This window comes from Aphelocoma coerulescens, chromosome 3 (genome assembly GCF_041296385.1).
Source record: "Aphelocoma coerulescens isolate FSJ_1873_10779 chromosome 3, UR_Acoe_1.0, whole genome shotgun sequence".
NCBI lineage: Eukaryota > Metazoa > Chordata > Aves > Passeriformes > Corvidae > Aphelocoma > Aphelocoma coerulescens.
Genome location: NC_091016.1, coordinates 57397784 through 57421254, shown reverse-complemented (window position 1 = coordinate 57421254; position 23471 = coordinate 57397784). Strand labels below are relative to the sequence as shown.

Genomic DNA, 23471 nt, shown 5'->3' with positions numbered 1-23471 from the left:
AATATATAGAAATCTGATGTGCAAATGGATGGATGGATCATGGATGCGTGATGGACCTTGTACTCCCTCCTAGTTTACACATGTACATTCTAGGAGAGCCTGGGACAGTGATAGCCTGCTTGTCAGATCGACTGATGCGTCAGGTATGTGTATTCCCATTCTATCCCACGGCAGAGAGCACCTGCTGGAGCTGGCATGTTTGCTTTCTGTTGGAGAGCAGCTGCTGGCCCCTTCGGCTGATCCCTACTCTGAAGGACCATGCTATCAGAAATAATAGTCCTTAAACAGTTCTTAAGGAAAATAATTCAAAAATTAAGTTTAGGGGAGAGGTAAAAGAAATTATACTTTAGAAGGACTTTGAAAAAAACTGTAGCAAGGACAATGAGATAAAATCGTTCAAGATGGATCTTGGTAAGTTGATGGGATGGAACCTGCAACCGCTAAGAGTTGCATTTGTAATCAACAGCTGTGATGTGAAACTTCGTATTTTTCAATTTGATGACCTCCGCCAAGGGGGAAGAGGGAGAGAGCTGAAAGGAGATGCAATCACTGCTAATAGTGTGTTCCATTGTAATGTTCTTGTGTTAAGAGTTTTAGGGCTTTGACAGGTCACCTGCAGGATCTAGCTGGAATTTTTATTTCTCCCTTTCCCTGCAGCCTCTCTACATACAATGGCTTGCTTATTTTTTTCTCTGAGGCTTTGATGTTCTGATTTGGTCTTGATATACTGGGCAGGGTGTTGTTAGTGCTGTTGAGAAACCTCATGTGTTTTTGTTCATGCACGCAGAGTTAATTGCCAGGTCTCTGAGCAGGAAGCCATTTCCCTCAGGTCATCTATCGGGAACCCATGAAGTTTGGTGTCCATTTACTCTGTGAAGCATGATCCCCTTTCCAAGGCAACCTGATATCACCCTCTTGTATATAGTTTAAAATTGATATCAAAGTGCTCAAGGTTGTTTATGGTATAGATTTCCTGGATTAAATGCCTTTGATGTGGGTGACAACAGTTGTGATAGTCTGGTTATGATAGTGCATGTTGGTTTTCCCAGTTTATTTTGATGCATATTTCAATTTTTCACTATTAAATGCTTTGCTGAAACCCTTGTGTCACTTTTATGTGATATTGTGGTGAGATGGCACACACTGCTTTGGAACAGAAAGTTTGTCATCTTTTGCTGTAATGACTCAGAGGTTTGTGTTTGAGGTTTGTGCTTTTCACAAAGAAAGAGTTTGTCCTAGTGAAGGCCATCTCCCTAAACCCTCAGTAAAGAAAGGAGAAAGATGAGCTTCTCTATGCCCACCTTAACCTGGAGCTAGGATCCTGCTCTGAGTATTCCTCTAGAAGAAAGTCTATCTCTCTTGAATACAGACAAGTGCTCTCCTGGTTGGTTAATCCTGCCTGGCTTGTATATGTGGGGAACTCTTACTAACTTTACACCCACGTGTAGCTGATGGTGTGATAGGAACATATGCACAGTGTGTCTGCCATAACTCAGCAAGACTAGGTTGACCACGTGTCAGTTGTTTCTATCTCCTCTTCAGAGATTTGCAGAACAAACATGGGGAGCTTTGTAGCCACACTGCAACACACTGGGGAATCGTATCAGGATTGCTGCCCTGCTGCCTAGTGCTACCCTGAAGGTGCACAATGACAGTTTTCCAAGATTTCTGAATGTTACACACCTGGTCAGAGCTCCTGTGAAATGTCAAAAAAATCTCAGAAAATTGACCATATTTATTTCTTCCAATAGCTGTAGAGAGGCCCAGCACAAGATGCTTTTAGAGAGCAGTCTTTTGTCGATGCTTGAGTTATTGTCTAGGCAACTACAGATAAAACTGCAAACAAAAACTGTATTCTAACATGCCAAATTTCAAATAATTTGTAATTTTTTAGTAGCAGTTGTAACACAAACCAAATACTGCACTCATAGCTGGGCTTAAAAACCCTTGTAAGATCTGAGTTTCTGCTTGTTCTAAAACTCCCATACTTTTGTTGCAGCTGGTTTTTGTAAAATACTCCTGGGATTTATTTCTGCAAGACATTGGCTTCATTAAAATAGAGGAACCCTGTCCTATCTAGAAGGAGAGGGTGGCTCTACTTGAGGGAAGAGCAGAGAATTATTTTAGCATGTCATATTCATTGAACGTCTTGAGAAAATGGCATGTTGTGAATGTCTGGAAATGCATAAATGCTGTAGTTGCAAGACCACAGAAGGTGGTAGCTATTGTAAACTGCCATGGATTTGTTTTGATTCTGTCATGTCCATTTGGTTTTTAAAGCAACTGCTCCTGGAGTCATGTGATTTTGCAAGGTCTTTCTTTCCTTATCTCACTTTCTTGAAATCAAAGGCTCTGTGTCTCAGATAAATTAAAGTCAACTGGCTAAGGGGAAGATGGCCACAGCCGTGCATCATGCTCCTCTGATGAAAGCTGCTGCCTCCACAAAAGAGATGACATAATGGCTCAGGAAGCAACTCTGGGACCACCACAATTTATAGTCTAGTTTCTGTTACCTGTACTGCAAGGCTGAAAAGTGTGGTTATTCGGGACCCACTATTCTGTAAGTGGTGTAGTCATCATTGCACAGAAGCAATGAGGGCAGTTGGCAGGGAGGGGCCAGGCAAGTGGGAGTACTGCCCCTTGCACCTATTCAATCTTCATCTGTTGCCGCCCAAGACACAACAGTGAGGGGCTTTAGGCTTTGTGCTGCAGAGTTGGGGTTTTTTTGTTTTTTTCTTAATATGTCTCCATCTATAAAAAAGACGAAGTACAGAAGATAGTGTGTATGAGGAGCCAAGAATACTTAAATCCTGAGATCAAGTGTGCCTTGTTCAGGTATTTTAAAGTAGATTGACATTACTACTGTAAGTGGTTCAACCTGAGTTTCAGAGGGTCAGTCAGTAAATTACCCCTGACTAATTAAACTAGTTTTGAGTTATGCAAGCCATCTCAGAGTACCGAGAGACTTCAGACATGCCTTTAGTCTCATACTTATAGTTGTGTACAATTTAAAGGTCAATTGGAAGAGATTTTATACCTGATTTGGGCATTTCATTATTTGTCATTACTAGCCAATAAGATGTCTTACACAGGGTGTATCCTACATGTGCATCCTAAAGGAGGGTGAGTAAAACTGTGCATATTTTTACATCATCAGTGGTTTCTCTACCACTTTCTCTCAGCATAATTCCTACCTTGTTTTCTCTGTTCAGTGTGTGCTGTTGACAACTCCAGCAAAAGCTGCAGTAACACAGTGCTTAGAAAAGTCTTGTCCCTTTCTTTGTGTAGCAGTTGATGAGAAAGGAAGTGTTTCGACCAGCTTTTCTCTCCAGTGCTAGTCTACAAAGTCAAATACACAATCTTGGCTTTGAGGACAGAAAAAGAGCATTGCTGAGAACATTAAGAGAAGATGAGTGCAATAAGCCCACTTTTCCTTTATTCCTTCTCCAGATACTATGTTTAGCCCTGACAGCAAATGGTATCATTTGTTGCTCCAGCCCTCCCAGGCCACTGGTGCTGTGCCCTCAGTGTGAGCCTTGTCAGCTGTGGGCTGACAGGAGCCTGATGCCAGGAGACCCCAGGGCTGAACAGAGAGCCTGGACAGGAGCACAGGTTCTAGGGCAGGCTCTGAGTTGTGTTTGGGTGGTGCAGGGCATGTAACATACAGGCTGGCAGCAAGCAGGGCTGGAGGGATGTTGGAGGATCTACAGACTGCTCAACTGTGTGAGGTCTCAAAATGCTTGGCCAGTGTGTGACAGCTGCATATCCATTAAATACATCACTTTCCCCACCACCCCGTGCAGACAGGTGCTTCCAGTAAATGGCAGCTTGAAACAGTAGCTTTTCAAGAAGCATCTAAACATTTCAAAGCTTAGGAATGAGCACTAAAAGTAAAGGATTTCCTTGCTGCTGGTCACAGCAGACGCTTGGAGTGAGGTGGTGGATAGGCCTTTGGGTTATTCTTCTGCTGACCTCTGACACTCCTTCCATCCATGGGCAGTGGGGTTTGGCCACAGTTATTTAAGGTGCCTTCCCCAAGAACTGTGTGTGCGTGCATGGGCACTTAGCAGTTTTCCAGGTAGAATGCAGGAGCATCGCTGCTGCTGTCCATAGTTAGTAATTATTTAATTTGACTATTATGGGGATTGGGGGTGGTACCAGGTAGCATAAGGCACAGACTAGGAGGGGCAGCGTTCCCACAGTCCTTCCCCAAGGGCGATGGGTGACAGAGCACTTCTCCTCAGGAGAATGATGCGGTCCGGTACCCCAGCTCTAAACCTGAACTAACAGGGTGCCCCTTCCCCTGCCGCCGTGTAACGCGTGCGGCTGACACTCTTCCCAGAGGCTTTCCCCGGTGTTAAGAAAGCGCTGTTGACTTGGCCACCGGAGGTCCCGGCCGTCAGGCGAGGCACCGGCATAGGGGTTAACGGGAACAGCAGCAACAAGCGCTACGCCAGCGACCACGCGTGTCCCGACACCAGCTCCTGACTTTTGGGGTGCCTGAAGCCGCCGGGGCTGCGCTGGGGCCCTTGCCGCCCGGGGGCGACCACATGCGCCGGGCGAGCCCACGGGCGGGTGGGGAAGGAGGGGCTTTGGGTCGCAGCGGCACCGCCGGCCGCCCTGTCCCTGGGTCGAAAGTTTGAGGGGCGGCGGCGGCGGGGCCGTCCCGCGGTGTCCCGGGGCGGGCCGGGCCGCAGCGGGGCGGGGGAGGATGGCGGGGCGGGGCGGGCCGGCCGCGGCGGCGGCAGGGAGCCGGCGTTGATCCGACGGCCGGGCCGGGGCATGGAGGGGGAGCGGGCGGATGGCCCCGCCGCCCCGGCGGAGAGCGGCACGTCGGAGGTGTTCGCCCAGCTGTGGGCGGACGTGATGGGCATCCTGGTGAGTGCGCTGGCGACGGGGTCTGGGACCGGGGCGGCCGCGGGGCAGTCTGCCGCGGGACGGGTGTTTGGGGTGGGGTGGGGGGATGGAGATGCTGCGGAGCGTTCGCCGGGTCTTCCCAGCACCTGCTGCGAAGTTTGCCCGAGTTGGAGCATGCCCACCCTGTGCGGGCGCATACGTCCCAGAAAAACTAACTTCACGGGCAAAGCCAAGGGCTGTGTCGGTGACCGCCTTCATCGCGGTTCTGGAGTAGAGCTCTCCGGGCTGTCGTGGTGGAAGGGGCGGAAGGGCCGCGCCGAGCACCGCCAAGGAGCGGGTCCGGGCAGGGGCTGCCCGCTGGCGGGGACGCAGGCGGGAGCGCCGGTTCAGCCGGATCAATGGGCGCATTGTCCCCCTGTTGTCCCGGCGTGACGCCGATTCAGGGCAGTTTGGGCTGGAGGCGGTGTCGCTGCAGCCTTTGCATCCCACGCACGTGTTTCGGGGTGAAGCCCCGCGCGTGGGGGCCGCTGCCCCGGGGCTCCTGGGCACGGCCGCCGGACCCGCAGCGCTCCCGGGGCCCCGCGGCACTCCCAGGCGCCGGCTTTGGAGCTCTTACTCCCGGTAGTTTTTCGGAGACGAGTTGCTCGGTTACGGCCCATGGAGTTTCTGCGCCGGTGATCTTCTGAGGAGGGACTAATCCTCGTAATTCACTGGTTACAGACAAAAGAGATGGCCCCAGTAACGAGGGCTCAAGGAATTACGTTTAATGGGTACGTAGCGTACCGACAGGACAGACTGGATGGCAAACAGTAAAATACAGGAAGAGTCAATCCTTTATTTCTACTTTCAGCGAGAGAATAATATTTACTTTAGGTCCAAGATGATAATTACCGCAGAGGACTGCCACTCAGCAAAAAAACAAATACTAACGTTATATACGTACTGGAGCTGGCAGCCTTCCAGTGATACAGGAATGTGGTAATCAACAGTGGAGTGCCTGTTTATTCATTTTAAAAGCAAATGAATAGGCTTGATACGTGTTAGTTTTTGTTGTTAACATTTAACCAGCAGACATTCAAGAATATTATGAAAAATACTTTTTGAAAACTGCCATGGAACATAATTAATGGTAAATCCACAGGATCTAATTCAGAAGAAATGTTATAGAATTGAACAGAGAAATTAATTAGCATTTTATGCTGCCTTTTTTTACTACGTGGAATTTACTGTTAATATTCAAAGTCAGGTTAAAAAACCTGTGTCATTCCTTTTCTTCACAGAAATTCTCCATTGACATGACATTCAGTTTAATAGCACCCAACTGCGTACACTTTTTTACTGTTAATGATTTTAATCTAAGAATGCAAAGCAGAGTCAGTTCTGCCAGTTTGTAAGGAGCACACAGTTGGTACTTTATGAACAGTCTCTTTCTCTCTTTTTCTGGCAGGTTTCAGTACTGCATTTAGTAAGAGCAAAGTGCTATTGGATGCCTGGGAAGGAGTGTTTGAGGAGGCCAGACCAACAGCCTACAACGCTGAAGCTCAGTGCAGAAAAAGATCTGATTGTCACACAACTAATAATTTGAATAGGTTTCTTTTGGCCATACAAGCTAGTTTCCTTCCTGGGAAAACAGATCTGTTTAATTACTATTTGTCTTCTATTAAAACTATGCTAAAATTATGTCGTAGAGTTGGTCAGCTTTACAGAAAGGAGTCATCTTGTGACTATGAAGTTGCTGGTTTATATCAATTGCAAACATCACCCAGTAATATTAGCATTTCTTACTTCAGTTTTTTGTGTTGCAACACAGTTACAAATACAAAAAGATACCTTGTGTTGAGTCGCCTATGAGGGAAGACAGAAGCTCTTCTCCCTGCAAGCTGTCAGTTTTCTTCAGATTTGGATTTTTAAAGAGTTTCTAGTTCTTGAGGCTGCAAAATAAGGTCCTAACCTGAATTGAGTGCTCTGTCCTTGTTTGAAGGCAAGGAAGAAGTTGTTCCAGTGCCATTTTCACTGCTCATCTTTGTGGTGCGTAGAGCTTTGTCTCTTTCAAACCTGTGTTGTAGAAGGCAAGCAGTAAACTAGACTTGTGGCTTCCAAATGGAAGTCTATAGCTGGTTGGTTGTAGTCTGTGATACCATATCAGTGGCCTGTGTAGGTGGCTTACTTCTTTTGCATTGTCAATTATGTGAGAGTATGGGTCTTAATTTCCTGGGATCTGTAGCAGTTCATGACTCAAACTGTCTAGGCAGCACAGATGTAGGCACCAGAGTGATTCACTGGAGCTGGCTCTAAGAATGAAAAAGTTGGTGCAGTGATAGGCTGGCCAGGTTGGCCCTGCAACAGCCTGAAAGCTACCAAGGGAATGCACTAGCAGAGGGAGAGAGGCGGGAGAGAAACGCCAAGATCTGCTCTTGTGAGCCTCCCACCTGCAGTGCTCCATCTGACTCTGGGGTCCCCAATACAGGAAAGGACATGGACCTGTTAGAGAAAGTCCAGAGGAAGGCTCCCAAGATGGTCAGAGGGATGGAGCATCTCTCCTGTGAAGAAAAGGCTAAGAGATTGGGATTATTCAGCCTGGACAAGAGAAGGCTTCAGGGTGACCTAATTGCAGGCTTCCAGTACCTAAAAGGGAGCCTGCAACAAACATGAAGAAAGACTTTTTATGAGGGCATGTAGTGACAGGACATGGCGGCTTTAAACTGGTAGAGGGTAGATTTAGATTAGATATTAGGAAGAAATTATTTACTGTGAGGGTGCTTAGGCACTGGACAATTTGCCTGAAGTTGTGGGTGCCTCGTTCCTGTAAGTGTTCAAGGCCAGGTTGGTTGAGGCTCTGAGCAAACTGTTCTAGTGAAAGGTGTCTCTGCCCATGGCAGCTGAGGTTGGAACTAGGTGATCTTTAAGGTCACTTCCAACAGACATTATTCTATGCTTCTGTGATCTTGGAAGGAGAAAACTAGAATGAAATGAAGAAAGAAGGTGATCATCAAAAGTTTGTTGATTGAATGAAAGAGAAAAATGCATTCTTAAGCCATGATTGTAGGATGATGCAGGGTGGAAAGAACCTCAGGCAGCACCTAACCTATCCTCAAGCCGAAGCAGGGAGAGCTCTGAGGTCAGGTGAGGTTGCTTGGGGCTTTATCCAATCATGTCTTGAAAACCTCCAGGGACAGAAACTGCACAATCTCTCTGTGCAGCCTGTTCCACCAATTTGCTGTCCTGACAGTAAAAAAGATGTTTTTTAGAAAAGTGATAAAATTCCTGATTCTGCCCTCATACTGAGAAGTTAAAGCAGTGGGGAAGAGGAGGGGAAGGTGTTGCCTTTCTCCTGCTGGACCTGCTGAAAGCCTTGTGGAGTGTGGTGGTGTCTGCTCTAGGTGCTGAATTAGGAGGAGAGGCCGTAGTGTCAGCCTAGCTGGTATTCAGTACTGAAGTTACTTGAAATACAAATTGAGCCCCTCTCCATATTTATATGGATAAATATATTTTGTTGTTTGTGTATTTTTACTTACGTTCCTTCAAATAGGAACTCATTAGGAGGAACCTGTGGTGGCAGATCCCAGGTCTGCAGGGGAAACAAATGGTTGTCAAGTGCTGCTTGTAAGGAGCATATTTTATGGACTTTGAAGTCACATAATATCTCTATACTTGATAAATACTGAGTGTATGCTTGCAGCTGTACTAGGATTTTGCTGAAGTAAATGTGGCTTTTCCCTTTTGCACTTTTCTGATGAAATATTCCATAGGTGCAGCTGTGGTATAAGCACCTCAAGCTATTTGTGCTGTTAATGGAACTCGCTAGATAACAAAATTATGCCCAAAAGCTTTTGCTTAGTCTGTAGCAATCATGTGTTGGAATGTATTGAATAATTTTAATTTTCAGTGTTGCAAAGCAATAGTGGATGGTGGAAGTGTATTAAGGTTTTCGAGAGCAGTGGATTGTGAGTAGTAATAAATTCTCTGCATCACCAAAACTCAGTGCTATAAAAATGGGTATTTTTGGCATAGAATCGTGTGTTGATGTGGCGATAGCAAACTCCTTGTTGCTAAATGTGTAAAGGTTTGTATGTGATGAGATCTGAGAACAAATTGTAGTATGAAGTGAAAATCATGAACTTCATTCTTTTAAAGATGTGCTTTCGAAACATGGGCTATTGACCTTAGTACAGGGAAGACATTCCAGTGCCCCTCTTGTTTATGCAAAGTTCTTCCTTCTCATATAGATAGGAGAGATCTGGGTTAAACTGTGACATTAATGAAATCACTGGCAATACGAAACAATTTTAATAGAGCAGGAATTTCACTAAAGAAAGTGTCTTTTTTGTGTGAGAAGATTTTGTCTTCAATGGCCAAGATGCAAAAGATACAGCAGAACTTGAAAGAGATGCCACAAAATTAGAAGTCTTTCCAGCTTTTTATTTCAAAGCGGTAGCTAGTTTCTTGTTTCAAACTACTGAATCAATTACAACAAGTGAAACAAAAAGAAAATTATTTCTTTTTTGATAGTATTTTGCAGTTTTGCAGTCTCTCTTTTGCTGAGAGAAAACCAGTCCTTTCCCACCATCTGCTGTTAGTTGAAGAGAACAGAGTATTTTGAGGACAATAAAGCTCACTTGGCTACCAAGAGCCCTACTATTTACATATATAATCTATCTTGGTCTCCATGTTTAAGTGACTATTTGAATTTCTTATCAAAGTAATAAAGAAAAAAACCAAAAGAGAGAAAGACGCCAGCTGATAATGGTACTGTGATAACATGTAATTGGATACTGGCTAACATACTTCAGGAGGAGGAATTTGATATTAAGCCAGGGAGTCTGGATATCTGGAAGGATCAGGGAAGTAGATCCCTGACTGATAAAAGCAGTTGTAGAACTGCCAGGAGGAGTTGTGGCAGCTAACACCAGCCAAAGATTGATTCCAGGATTGCTCTTCCTTAAACCATCCTTAAATCACTGTAACCTCCAATGGAAATCTCTACTCTGTTGCTCTCCCAGTTTCTCTTTGGGTGGCTGTTTTTCTGGTGTCAGATTGGCACCAAAAGGCCACTCCCGCTGAAATCATGGACACAGCACAGCTCTGTGGAAAACTGCAGGCAACTGAATAGCTGCTTCAGGTAGAATGTGCTTTTGAAAATGCAATATACTCATTTTTTATGATTTTTATTGAAGACATGTCAGCAAAGTGCCTGTGGCACTGTGTAATTAACTCAAAAAGTGCTTTGGGATATTCTGATTCAAAACATTTTTGTTCCAACTTCTATTTGGAGCACATTTTCTAAATCATATTCCACTTGCAACAATAAGGATAAACCCAGAAGGCCTGATCTCTGCTTTCAAACTAGCAGATATTATTTTTCCTATTTTACAAAACCACAGAGGGTATTTTGCTTTCAAATAAAGAAGTCAAAACAGAGAGCAACTGACTGTCAGTTTAGGTGCTGGATTCAATTCTATAATTTAAACTTAGCCTGTTGCATCTCCTTTCCCTTTCCATGAAATGTTATGCCCAGCAATGCTAATCCCTTTATGAAGAAAGACAGCTCACAGAGATAACCTTTGGTCTTTGCTTTTTCTTGCACGTCAGGGCACATAAAACAGATGTCTCCATCAGAGAGTTTAGTCCCCATAAGACCCTACGCCATGAGGAGTGATAAGAGCTTTTGGTTCTTGTGCCTTCTTCATTCTTTCTTGAAAGCAAATTCTTTCTCTTGCTGATTTGCTATGAATACCAACTTGGAAATACTCTTTTTCTCCATACTTTTTTCATCTTTTGAAAGTCAGTCAACCAATCTCTCTCTGTTTTTTAAGAGCAGTGGAATACAAGATCACCAGAATTTGCCTGTAATGATGCCTTCTTCCTTTTGTGGATATGAAAAAAATGGCAGTCTCTAAATAGAAAGAAAATGTGAAGATTGATGTGGAAAATGAGATGGTGTTGCACATAAGCACTTAAAGGATTTTTATTACATGGAATGCAATGTACTGTGCTACACATGTTGGCTACCATTTTCTATAGTCAGGTGAGAACCTCTTATTTGTAGCATATTTTAGAGCAAATGACGTTTTCCAGAAGTAGATAATGACTAATTTAACTTAGTCTGATGCTGTCTAGAAATCTGCGTAAATTAGTGCTGACTGTATAAAGTGCTGTGCAAACAGGAGCAGAGTGTAGGGACCAGGGCGCAGCAATGCAGCATGGGCTCACTGCTGGATGTGGCACCCGGCCAAGGGACGGAGGGAGTGGGTAGTGCCCAGGGCAAAGGAGTTTGAGTCAGAATTTCTCCTTCTAGACCCAGTGGAACTGTTTCAGATTTGGCTCTGGGCTATGTTCCTTCTGGATTTTTTTCCCTTCAAAGGTGGCATTGTGGAGGAGAGGGTGCTCAGTGCTGGTGTACCCAGCCCTGCTTCCTGCACCTTTCTGGTCCCCCTCTTGTCATTTGGAATCTATGGTTGTAGCTTTTCATTAGTGCAGCAGCCTGGGCTTTCTTCTTTTCTACTTACCCTGTTGTCACAGTATTAACAGCTGTAGTACATGCTGTGTTCGGACTTTGGGAGGTTCAGAAACACAGGATGAATAGGAATTACTTTGTAATGACCCAGCAAAGTGATTTGTCACAATATCTGTTTTAAGTGCTGCTAACAATTTTCCTCTTGGTGATCGCTTGGTGCAGCTGATGACTAATGAACCTGGTGCTTTGTCTGATGCCATTACTACTGGTGGGAGGAGGAGGAACGCGGTTGTGACTGCAGGGATGCTAAGGTGACTTTGCAAGGATCTGAATTCCGTGTTTTTCATGGGACAAAAGGAAGAAACTGGGTTTCATACGTGCAAATCTAAAAATCAAGTTTCTACTATAAAAACATATTCTCCATTAAAATACATGTAGACATGTTGTGGGATTAGATAAAGAGATATGAAGGGGTTTTATTTCTGCGTGACATCAAGAGACTTAACTCACTGGCAGGGAAAAATTACAACACGTTTTGGGCACAAGAGTTCACAACAGAGATTTCCATTATTGAAAGTAACGACTTTAAAAGGAGCTACCTGTGCCCTCTCCCCCAGAGTGCAGTTGCTGTGGTGTGGGTCAGGTGTGGACATGCTGGCTCTGCTTTCATCTTCTTGAGGCAAGGGGAACATTTTTCCTGGCTTACGGTAATAGCAGAGCTTTCTTGTCTACTGCCATGCTTTGAAACACTGACTTATAATGTACCGGGTTTATTTGAACTAAGACTAGTATAATAAAGTACTTAATGGTTTAAGTTCTAATGACACCTGTATAAGCATTTTTGAGCTACATACTAGTTTTAGAGGCACGTTTCCTGTGAACAGCTGAAAACTGAGAGTGGGGATTGTATAACCTATCTGGAAAATAGTTTTAAGCAGGGTGTAGCTGGAAAATTGGATGGACAAGCTTAAGAATATAATACAACAATGATTTATAAATCACACTTTCAGGCTTTTTAATGGAAAGTCATACAATAATTTGGAGAACTGGTTTCTAATATCCGTGTCACAATCTGAGTGCAATCTGGTTGCGGTGCTGTTGTGGATCTGCTCTGCTACAAGCCCATTAGACTTTGGTGATTTGACTTCCCTGTGACCCTGCATGGACATGGGGATATGCTCTTGAGGTCAGTTTGTGCTATCAGGACTCCAGATGGAGAAAATATGTCTCTTCTCATGTGCATGGGTAAACATACACCCTGAAGGTTACAAGCATGGTAATACAATTTTCAATAATACATCCTTTTATGTTTCATTATTGTCACTGTATTTATGATGATATGAAGTGCTTTTTGCTCTTTGTGGGTAACAGCCTACTAATATTTAATCTCATGGTGTTCTCCACCTGGAGTATATTCTTTGTGTGTGGGAGTGTGTGTAAAGGAGATTAGGTAACTGTTTAATATAATAATAAAAGCAACGCTTTGAAAGCTTTGCAGCAAGCACGCCAAGAGCTGATAGATGATAGTGGAAACAGTACCATGCTTGTTACAATATTAAATTGAGAGTATATGAGCAATCTCTTGATTGTGAGATGCTCCTAACCCTCTCACGTGCAACTGAAGATGCTTTGTGCAGCACTGATACGTATGATGAAAACAAAAGATAAAGAAAGAAACAAAAGATAAAGGGTCTGCTTTCAGCACTGTTTACATAGAAACTTCAGGAGCCTAAGGCACAAGTTTATTTGTAGCCGAGCGATGTCTGGCCTGTAGGCTTTTAAGAAGAAAGGAAAATGCATCTTTTGTTGTTCTTTCACAAGTTCAGATGAGTTGAGCCTCCTGCCTCTTTCAATGCCAGCACAGGCTGACCCTGCTCTGCAGAGCTTGCTCTTGGCTTCACTGGAACCCCAGTCTAACTCGATGGAGGAAACATGAGAGCTCATTGCACCATGGTGGCACTATTAAAAGTTCCGTCAGAGAGTGCACATCCACAGCTGGAGCTTGGATGAAAGCACGTGCTAGAGCTGATTGTATATCATTACATTGCACTTCAGAAAAAATGGCATTTTAGGCTTTTAAGGTATTTCACTTGCCAGAGTAATATCTTGTGATTCATAAGATATATCTTTAGAAATGATATGTCACTGCTTAAGAATCTGTGGGTTTTACACATTTTACATTTGCAGGCATGTTTGTATGCTTGTGTTCTGCCTATTTATTATCTCTGTTTATCCATATCTGTTACAGTTCTGAAACACTTTCCTTCCTTTTGGATTCTGTGCTCGCAGTTTTCCAGCAGACACATCCTGCATATTGCTACTCAGCCAAAAGGGATTTTTACACCAGAAATTTCTAGTGCAATCCTAGGGATGGAATGCAAATTGAAAACACTTATTTTCTATTGCTAAATTAAGAGTCATCTCTTTTTACCATCCATGTCATACATGCTTTCATATTGTTATCAATATCACTGCATAGACTTAACGTAGCCTTTAGTTATACAGAATAATATTTGATACTTGTGAGTTTTGGAGCTTTCAGTGGTTGGCCACTTCAGTGAAATAGCTCTGAAAGCTGATGATAAGTCCTTTGCATTTAAACTGCAGTTCATAATCTCTGAGGATGAAAAAAAGAAAATCTTGTTTTATACATAAGTGTATTTGCGTTCATACATAATATCCACCACAACTTGGAGGTTGTGATTTCCACTCTATTATTAGGTTTCTTTCCCACCTTAGAATTCATAAATAACCATTGTAAAACAGGAAAAGGTGTGGGCAGACTACATGTTGTATGTCAGTTGTGGTTCCTGTCTTCAAGTTTCCATCTTCAAGATGACTGTATGTTTACACTTTAAAAACATGATGCCTCAGAGTGTGTTTGGGGATATATCATGTTTTATACAAAGACTGGGGAGAAAGATTTCCCTGTGCAACATTTTATCAGAGAACTGGTAAAGATACTGTATTTCAAAACCAAAAAACCTGGTAAGGAGAGGAAATTTCTAGAGGAAATTTTTCTTCTGCAGTTTGGGGGAAAGGTCTGTTTTGTTTCTTGTTTAGTCAGTGGAGACTGCTCACTTGTAGGTAGTGCAAAAAGGACTGCCCATCCTTAAAAATTCTGTTTTCCTCTCTAATTACACCTACCTTTATTTGGAGTGTTTTACAATGAGACAAGAAATGGAGTCTAATCCTGTGCAGTCCCTCTCCACTGTAGTGCCATGTTCTGAAGTGTAGTGAATTGAAGGGACACTGGGGTGTTTCAGTTCAGTGAAGTGTATTGTTTCCTGCTCAGCCCAAACCCAGCAATGTATTGTTTAGATTTTGTGTCAGGGAGTGAGTATATATGTGCAGATGGATAAACTTTGTAAAACCTAAGCTTTGCATGATAGCTATCTAAACTCAGGAAATGAACAGAGAACATAAGGTCAAGGACCTCACCAAAATACTGGCATGGTGGTGATGATGAAGAGTAGCTTCATCACACATATGGTGTGTGGTCACACGTAAATGAGAAGGGAAAGGCATCCTTCTGCATATCCTTGTTATCCTAGTCATGATGAGTCTCACTGGGTTTGGTCAGTGTGGAGTTTGAGTTCCTAATTACCAAAAGTAGGAGGAGAAAAAAAAAAAAAACAACTGTGGATGTTCTCAATGCTGCTTTTTCTCTCTGATGGAATGGTACTTTCTTCAAGTAATCTTTGCCAAGTTACTTGTGGGTTTTAATTCTTGTCTCAAGTGTACATAGAATACAAAAGATTGTACAAATCTTCATTTCTCGTCTGCCAAACCTAATAACAACTACTGCAGAATGCTTACAGATAGTTAGTTATTTTTTTTTATAAACTGCCATGAAAGAGAGAGGAAAGGGATATAAAAAGGTATGTTAACTCCTGCTGACCCTTCTGCCTTTCCTAGGCAGATCTGTTGCGAGGGGGGCTTGAGCAGTTTACAAAACCAAAACATTAAGAGTGAAGCAGGGGTTTTCCTCCAGACATATGCCCCTCTTAGGAAAACACCTCTCATATAAAGCGGAAACAGAGGATGACAGGGGATGGAGGTGCAGTGAGTCAGTATCCAGAGCTGTATTTCTGTGGCCAGAAAAGTGAAAAGAGTCCCAGCTGAGAAGGGTAACTTACGGATTTAGAAGGATCATGTGAAAGGAGGAATTGCCGCCTTCATGGCAGGAAATGACTGGAGCACGCACTGGGACCTTGGCAGAGGAAGGTCAGTGTGCAGGCTGGCTTCGTGGAGGCCCAGAGGAGGTGGCTGAATGGTGTGGACGTCAGGAGCACATGGGAAATAAATAATGGAGACTTAAGCTTGGTTCAGAAATGAAAAGGCTTATTTCAGGCACTGAGTAGGGATATCAGAGTGCAGAGTAAGCCTTCACATCTAGTTGGTTGCACCTTGTTTTGTTTTTGCTTAGAGACAAATGCAGGCTAAAGGTGGGTAGCCATTGATGTGTGTATGAGTAATGTAAAACTAACCCATCAAGGTATTACCAGCAGATGCTTTGAATGGGTAATTTGTAGCAGAAGGCTGGTTAGCTAAAACAAGCTGGGGATGAGAGTGCAATTAATTTTTTCCTGGAGACAGTCTGATGCCCTGGTCACATGTAACTCCTTCTGAACCAGACTGCACCTCTCCAGCTTTGAAGAGATTGCCAGATCTGAAAATACATGATTTTCCTTTCCTTTTGAAAGAGTCATACAGCAAAATCTTTGTTTTCTTTCGAATCCTAATTCTCTGTGAATGAAGGAGCTTATTTACTGTACATCCTTTGTTTTGAAACTGATAATGGTACGTACTGTGAAAAGCGGTGTAACATCTTGCTCAGAGAGTGCCCTGCTGGTTTTGTGTTGCTTCAGATGCATCCTGGTACAGAGGTGGTCCTGCCACTCTTGCTGGGTTTATGGGGTGGTGTTCCCTGAGACTGTGGTCACTTTTTTCATCTGAGAAGCAGAGTCTGTGAGAAAACTCCTTCCATCTGAGACTTTCTTTTCATGTTACTGTCACTTTTACAACTAGGTGAGATATTTTTCTTTGGCATGACAACTGTTTTGACAAATGGTTAGTTAGCAGGATGTTCTCCTTTTGATGTTCAAGTTGCTATGCATTGAGATGTTGCTCAAGTGAGGACTTAGCTTGCCATCCAAGTCCAAGTGTCTTTATCTACAGCTGTTTTCTTTCAGCCTGTGGTTCAGGGCCTTGGGTCGGTGAGAATCAGCTACCAGGTTTTGTAGAGACACAGTGGTTTTTGCAAACTTCATTAACACTGGGGTTCTGCCAGCTTCTGCTCTCTATGATCTCTTTAGCCATATGGGGCTTTTCAAACTGTTCTGTGCTTCAGTTTGAGGTGCATCTCCGTGATGTGCAACACTTGAGTAACTCATTCAATGTCTCCAGTAAAAGCAACATAGAATCACAGAATATTTATTGGAAGGGACCCATAAGGACCATTTAGTCCAATTTCCTGCTCCTCACAGGATTACCTAAAGCTTAACCATAAGACTGAAAGCATTGTCCAGATGCTCCTTGAACTCTGATGGGCTTTGTGCTGTGACCAGTTCCATGGAGAGCCTGCTCCAGTGACAGACCACAGTCTCAGTGAAGAACCTTTTCCTAATGTCCCATCTGAACTTCCTCTGATGCAGCTTCACTTCACATCCCCATGTCCCTTATCAGTGGGCAGAGCCACTGGACTGACAGCAGCCACAGGATTAAGCACTTCCTTGAAACAGGCACATGACATCCTTCATGTCACCCCTTCAGAGAAATATGGGCTTGAAATACCTGGGAGATACAGCAACCACACAGTTATTCAAGCCCAGACTCCATAGGATGTGCTCTGTTGGTAGGCAGAAATATTCCTCTTTTATTTGTGTAAGAGGCCTATTTAGCCTAATTAGAAAGTACTTTGGCAATGATGAAGCAGTGTGAGCACACAGGAACGCAAAAAGCCCATCTTCTCTGTACACAGATAAAGGGAAATGAGTAAATAAAATATGGGATCCCAGAGTGGAAAGGATTATAAGATGGCAAGAGATAGAGTTCTTTATTGCTAGGTTGATATCCCTAATTGATATAAACATGAAGCCCTGTGCAATCTGTGGTAGTTAAAAGATACGCATCTAAATAATATTTAAATAGATTCTTGCATTTTTAAGACCCACTGGAGTGTAATTGTATTCAACTTAATTAAATGAACTGAAACCCCCTGATAACTGTGCTTTACTGTTCCTAAATAAAACACTCTCCAAAGAGACTTGAAGAAGCTTAGTTAAGGCGATAAAAAACCTGAGCCCAGCACCATGAAGTTTTGCACGAGCAGTTTTATATTTAGTTCATCTGTACGCTACCTGCAGTGGTTGAGATGTGTGTTAACAGTGCCATGCCTCTGTTAAGAGTCAAAAGCTGAGGCTTCACTGAAGTGCTTCAGGGCAGAGTCAGCCTTTCTGGTTTCAGATTATTTATATGAATGTGGGGTGTCTATTTAAGATAGCTTATTAATACCACCCCTCTGTGCCAGCGCAGGGCATGCAGTCCCTGCAGGTTTGCAGGGATAGCACAGGCAGGCGGGATGGGCGGCATTGGTGAAGGGGAGCCTGGGCGCAGCTTCTTACAGGAGCTACAGGAAACCATTTCTGCTGCTAAGATTACACGGGGAAACATGGATTGCTGCCATGCTCAATTACAGTTGTTTCCTTTCCTGGTAAAAGACGCCCCGTCAGGAAGTGGTAGGAGTGAGGGCGAGGTTAGTCCCTGCTTATGTAGAAGTGTTGGGTGTATCCTCTAGGCTGCAAGCTGCTGAATTTCTAGCAGGAAGAAACAGAAAAGTAGCAGAGTTTGAGAAAGCAGTTTAAACATCAGCATTCTGGCTTTCCACAGCTAGAAGCTTGCACCTCTGTGCTTGCAATAGTAAGTCAAGGGCTGCATCTCTGGGGCACGCAGTGCTCTGTGCTGGTGGGTGCCTCAACCAAGATTGCTGATTTCCGTACCTACTCCCAAAAAAGAGGAGAGATCCTGTCATGCCTTGGTGTACAGAGCAGTGTTTTTTCATGCATTGTAAAAACAGAGTTTGAAGTGAAGGCAGATATTCTGAGATTTCCTTTGCCCTTTCTGAAACCTTAACATGGATAGCAGGAGAGCACCTTCCTCTTGGAAGTCAGCCTCCAAAATGGCACAAGTGGGAGTAAGTAATTGTGCTTGCTGTCACACCCATCTTCTTAAGAGCAGGATTTCTAAATGCTGGGCTGCTCATTGCCGAGCTGGGTGATGCAAGGTGCAGTGCTGTCCCGTAGTTCTTGCCATGTAAGTGCAGATGAGATGATGGGCTAATCCAGCCATGAGAAATGTGGGGTAACTGCATCCCTGCTGGGCTTTCCCGGTGTTGGATTTCCTTCGGAGTGGGAGGGGACTGTGCTCTCTCCTCTGCTCTTCATTAGTTGTAGCTGGGGGGAAGGTCCCATGCAGGATTTAGCTGATGGGGTGGTAAGAAATGAGGGAAGGTGTGGAGTATTCTCCTTTACTGGTGCATCTCCAAAGCCAGCACTGCTGGGTTTTGGTAGGCTGGGGGAAACTGCTGTCCATAGGGACCTGCCCAGGATCTGGGGCCTGGCTCTTAAAGTAAAGCAGCAAGGAGTGCACAACAGTACACTGAAGAGGCAAGGGAAGTGGGCAGGGGGAACAGAGAAAGAAGGATGAGAAGGTTTTTTTGAGTGAACTTTTCTTTTTCTGGACAAGGTGTGTCCTCCTTCTGCCAAACTGTCCAGGGGAAAAGCATAGCACAGTTTAAAGGCAGTCATTCTCTCCTGCCTTGACACTTGGAAAAGTCCTTTTTTTAGTAAAACTAGCGCATAACCATTACCAAAGTTTGCTTTCTCTGAGCAACTTTAACACCTTGGGGAAATAATGTAAACAAGACTTGCTGAGCTTACACACTTGTCCTTAAATACTGTTGACTACTCTGTTTTGCCTTTAAATATCCAAATATTTTTTCTTTACATGTTTTCTGTTTATATTTTTTTCACACTACTATTTTAATGATTAATCACACCTCAGTTATGTAGTCCCATATATTACAGAAGATTTGGTTTTGTCATACTGTGCTGCTACTAAATATAAGGAAAAGAGTTCTTCACTATTGCAGCTGATATGACTAACTCCCTGAAATACTTATTTCATCATCTACTTGAGATGTTTGGCTTTTGCATATCTATTTTCTTAGACCCTGACTTACCTCAGACATGAAGCCACCCCCGTAATATATGCTAAATTTCCCAAATCTGGAACCAGAAATTCATCTCCTTAATGCAGGAGATAATCTGCTTTTATCAGATATATGTACATTTCTTAACCCTTGCCATTCTTTTATTTACCATTTGCCTCTGCTCCAAGTCTCAGGCTAGAATCCACTGCAGCTGGTGCACATGAAGTGACAAATTTTCACTCAATTTGAGAAGAAATCTCAGCAGACTGTGCAAAAGGGAAGAGGCAGTGAGAGCAAGGGAGACAAAACTAATGAGAGGCGATGTCAGGTGCAGCTATTGCATGGCTTAAGGAGTTAACTTACTCTGCTCTACAAGCTGACAGTGGCAACTTGTACCTGACTGCTGACCACTCTGGTGGGTAGTTGTGGCCTTTTAGGTATCAGTGCAGACAAGGGTTTTGAGTTCCATTTTGATGAGCTTAGTGCAGAGCACGTCAGGGAAAGGAGAATAGAAGATAATATACTGTTATTAGGGAAGATGGGCATTAAGGGTGCTTTGAACTAACTTTCATGAATAAAATTTGCATATATTCTTGTCTGTCAAGACCTGGTTCTACTTGTAATAAATACCGACATTTTAAGTATGTTGGAATGTACATTTACATAGATGCAACTTTTTGGTTAGCATGCATATATTTTTATTTCTTCCACAGAGGACTTCCTTGGTTGCAAGCTACAGAGAGGGACCCCAGTAGTGTGCTTTCAAATTTATTTTAATTTGCAGAGGGAAAAGCAGAAGTCACACTCAGAATGTTTTTTCCAGAAATGCTTTGTTACGCCTTCTTGACAAAGACTTTGGGGCTTTAAAGTAAAAAGAGGGGGTGAAAGACTATTGTGCTACTGGTGAAGGAAACACTTTATCTGCAGAATTTTGAAAGAGTAAGGCTTTTTTGATGTAAAGATAAGGAAAAGTTTCATATATATGTATATAAAAGAAAAAACTTACATAATGCTGTGGTTTAATCTCAATTTTCTGGGTCTAGAGTGACCACTCTGAACTCAGTGGGTTGTATCAGTTATTTCAGATAAGCGCTGCAAAATCTTTGATATCAAAGTATACCGTTGTGCTTTCTGCTTATTGTACATAATCTATAACCATTTTAACTATGCTGCAGAGAGCTTGACACAGTAGCATCACATCTATTTTTGTAACTCTGTCTGTAAAGCCACATAGTTTAATGACTCAACCCTCAGATGTCATAAAACTTAATGGAAAGTCTATTGAATCGGTCTGCTCTGTATGTTCTCTTTGTTCTCACAGTGTCGGGCTATAGAGAGGTCAAGGGAATCATGACAACTTTTCAGCATCCTCAAAAATAGCTGTTCTCAATATAAAAATGTCATGACTTGTACACTGAGTATTTTATGCCTTCTTCTGAAATCAAGGCAAGCGCTGGCTGCCTGGCCTTGCATTTCTGTCTCATTCACATTTCTGACCCTGCTGACTGTCAAGACAGACTTTGAACCTGTCATTGCATGGATAGTGGAATTGTTAACTCTGGTGAATGGAAGACTGTCCTTTCTGAGCCCTAAGAATAGAAGGGAATATTTCTCTAGCAGCTTGTTGGGTTCGTTTTTAATGCAACCATTTTGAAGCTGTGCCAGAAGGCAAAACATCAGCCCTGTTCCTAGCAGAAATACATTGGTAGCAAGGGACAGATAAGAGGGTCAGAACTGCGGAACAGATAGGATTATCATGAGGCTCTGCAGGTTTTCCTATAGATGCCTGTCCTCACTGTGTATTATTGTAGAAAGTGAGATGCAAGCTCTAGCCAGAGAGGTGGATGCAGGCTTAACTCTCTGTTTGGTAAAGCTTTGGATCTGATTTCAATCTGCCTCCTTAGAAAGCACTGGGAAGGAACCTGGAACACAGTGTCTCAGATTAATCAGCTGTAGCCTGAATTCAGGTATTAGTATATTTTGGAATGCAGAGTTCTGCCACGAGTCCAAGGTCACTGAGGGAAGGATGCAAAGTTTCTCAAGCTTTTATGATTAGTAAAAACATCTAAAAAGGGTTGGCATCTTAGTCAAAGTTGTCCCATGAAAATCTGATCATCCCTTGTTTTCTAGCTAAGCTAGTTCTGCTTAACTTTAAACATCTCGTAGGATGTGTGCTATGTAGATGAAGTCCTGTCAAAAACAGGGTGTTTATTAGGCACAAATAATGTTTTCCCTCAGTGGATGTTCTCATTTCACTGCTTTTTGGTCCCTCCTCCCTCTTACCCATCTCCTCTCCCCAAACAAGCCTGTTTGCTCTGGCCCACGTTCTGGCTTTCATTTATGTACTTCTTAGAGCTTTCCAAACCAAAGGTATTATTGAAATGCAAGGTCATGTTCCACAAATTTTTAGTAGGCGTCCCTGTTAAAATCTAACTGCCAGAAATTAGCTGCTAATGTTTACAGTGACTCTCTACACAGTAGTCCTGTGTTTCAGGCATGGAAATGGATTTTTCTCATCTTGGCCTGTGAAGGTCAAAAAACGTGCCTTTGCCAGGGCATGATTGCTGAGTGTTGTGAAAGGGCAGCTTCTCTTTGCCAGTGCCATTTCCATATTCATTTATACTTTAATAGGAAAAAAAGTCAGATTGTCTTCCTTCTAGTTTCTGACCTGTTCCTAAGATCCCAGATTATGCATGTGCTGTGGCCATAGCTGCAGTGGCTTTTAAGTTCTGAACTCGTGTAGTTGCACTGTGTGCTGTAATGTGCATTGCCATGTACAGATGGAGACCCATCTGTCTCGCTGAACAAACAGGCTTGTAGCATCCACATCTTTTTACATTTCTGAGATTCATGCAGTTACATGAATTTCACCCAGGGGCTGGGAGAATGAGCACATATATCCAGTAATCAAGACGTCTTTTTTAACATTCCTAATATCTGCCAGAATAGGAGGAGGACACACTGGAATACGCAGCTTTGTAATACATTTTTCAGATTCTGAGATAGAGAAGTATAGAGTAAAATAATTGTATTTTTGGAAGATTTTTCTAAAAATCTTGTTTATGCAGAAAGTGTGCATGCTCTGCTAGTGCCTAATATTTAGATACACATGCAGGTTTATCAAATGTATTTGTTACTTAGCAAAGTCTGTTACTCCTCCTTAGCTATTAGTGTCTTCATTTTATTACACTATTAAAATATGAATGTATTTTTACTTAATTTTACAGCCAGCAGAGCTCTCTAGCAAAACATTTTTCTCTTTTACACTTTCAGATGTCAAATACAAAGGATTCTGCCAAGGCATTAAACTAACTGATGTGCAGTGACCGATAAATTCTAACTTTATAATAAGTGTCAAATCGTTCCAACTTTTCTTTGTAGTCACTCCATTAACAGGAATCCCAGTGGATTCCTTTGGTATTCACATGCATATCAGAACTAATTCTCTGGGAATTTCAGGGCAATTCATCATCTTGCTCTGTGTTTTATGGTGCCAAAAAATGTTGCATGCATACATTATAAAATGGAAATTTAGGAACATACTTCACAACTGAAAATAGAAATCTGAGATAACTTCTGTTTACATTAGACTATTAAATCTTCATTTTACATTTAACCCTTTATAAATAATGGATTGTTTACTTTCCTGGCTATCAAAACTATTTTGTGGAAAGGTCTCAGGCAGTAGTGACGTCTTAGGGGTAACATGTAACTTTTTACCAATAAAGTGTTTGGAGAATGGTTTTCCTGCTCAATATTTGTATTGCTCATAAATTTTTTTCCACCAGAGAAGATCTGTGGGATTATATAGCTGGAACATTGCAGTTTGCATGGTAATAAACACAATTGGTGTAAAGCACTCTTCATGCTAGCACTTTTTTTAAGTATTAAATTTTTAACAAAATGCAAAAGTTCATTATGAGGTCTTCGTTTTAAAAGTGTTACTGA

The 23471-nt window shown here is 42.8% G+C and overlaps 1 protein-coding gene across 12 annotated transcripts in view; it reads left to right on the top strand.

Annotated features, from left to right (window-relative positions):
- The window catches only part of SASH1 (SAM and SH3 domain containing 1), a 535562-nt gene that overhangs the window by 408891 nt on the left and 103200 nt on the right, over positions 1-23471 (top strand). For 2 of the 12 annotated variants that reach the window (XM_069010418.1, XM_069010419.1), the window contains exon 1: positions 11959-12018. The exons of 8 other annotated variants lie outside the window; for them this stretch is intronic. Coding sequence is in view for 2 of the 4 variants with exons in the window: in XM_069010409.1 (XP_068866510.1) it covers positions 4783-4878 (96 nt within the window). In the remaining 2 variants the exon portion in view is untranslated. Of the gene's footprint in view, positions 1-2995; positions 3124-4759; positions 4879-11958; positions 12019-23471 lie in introns of those variants that run through there. 2 more of the 12 variants (XM_069010413.1, XM_069010409.1) reach the window with 2 other exon arrangements.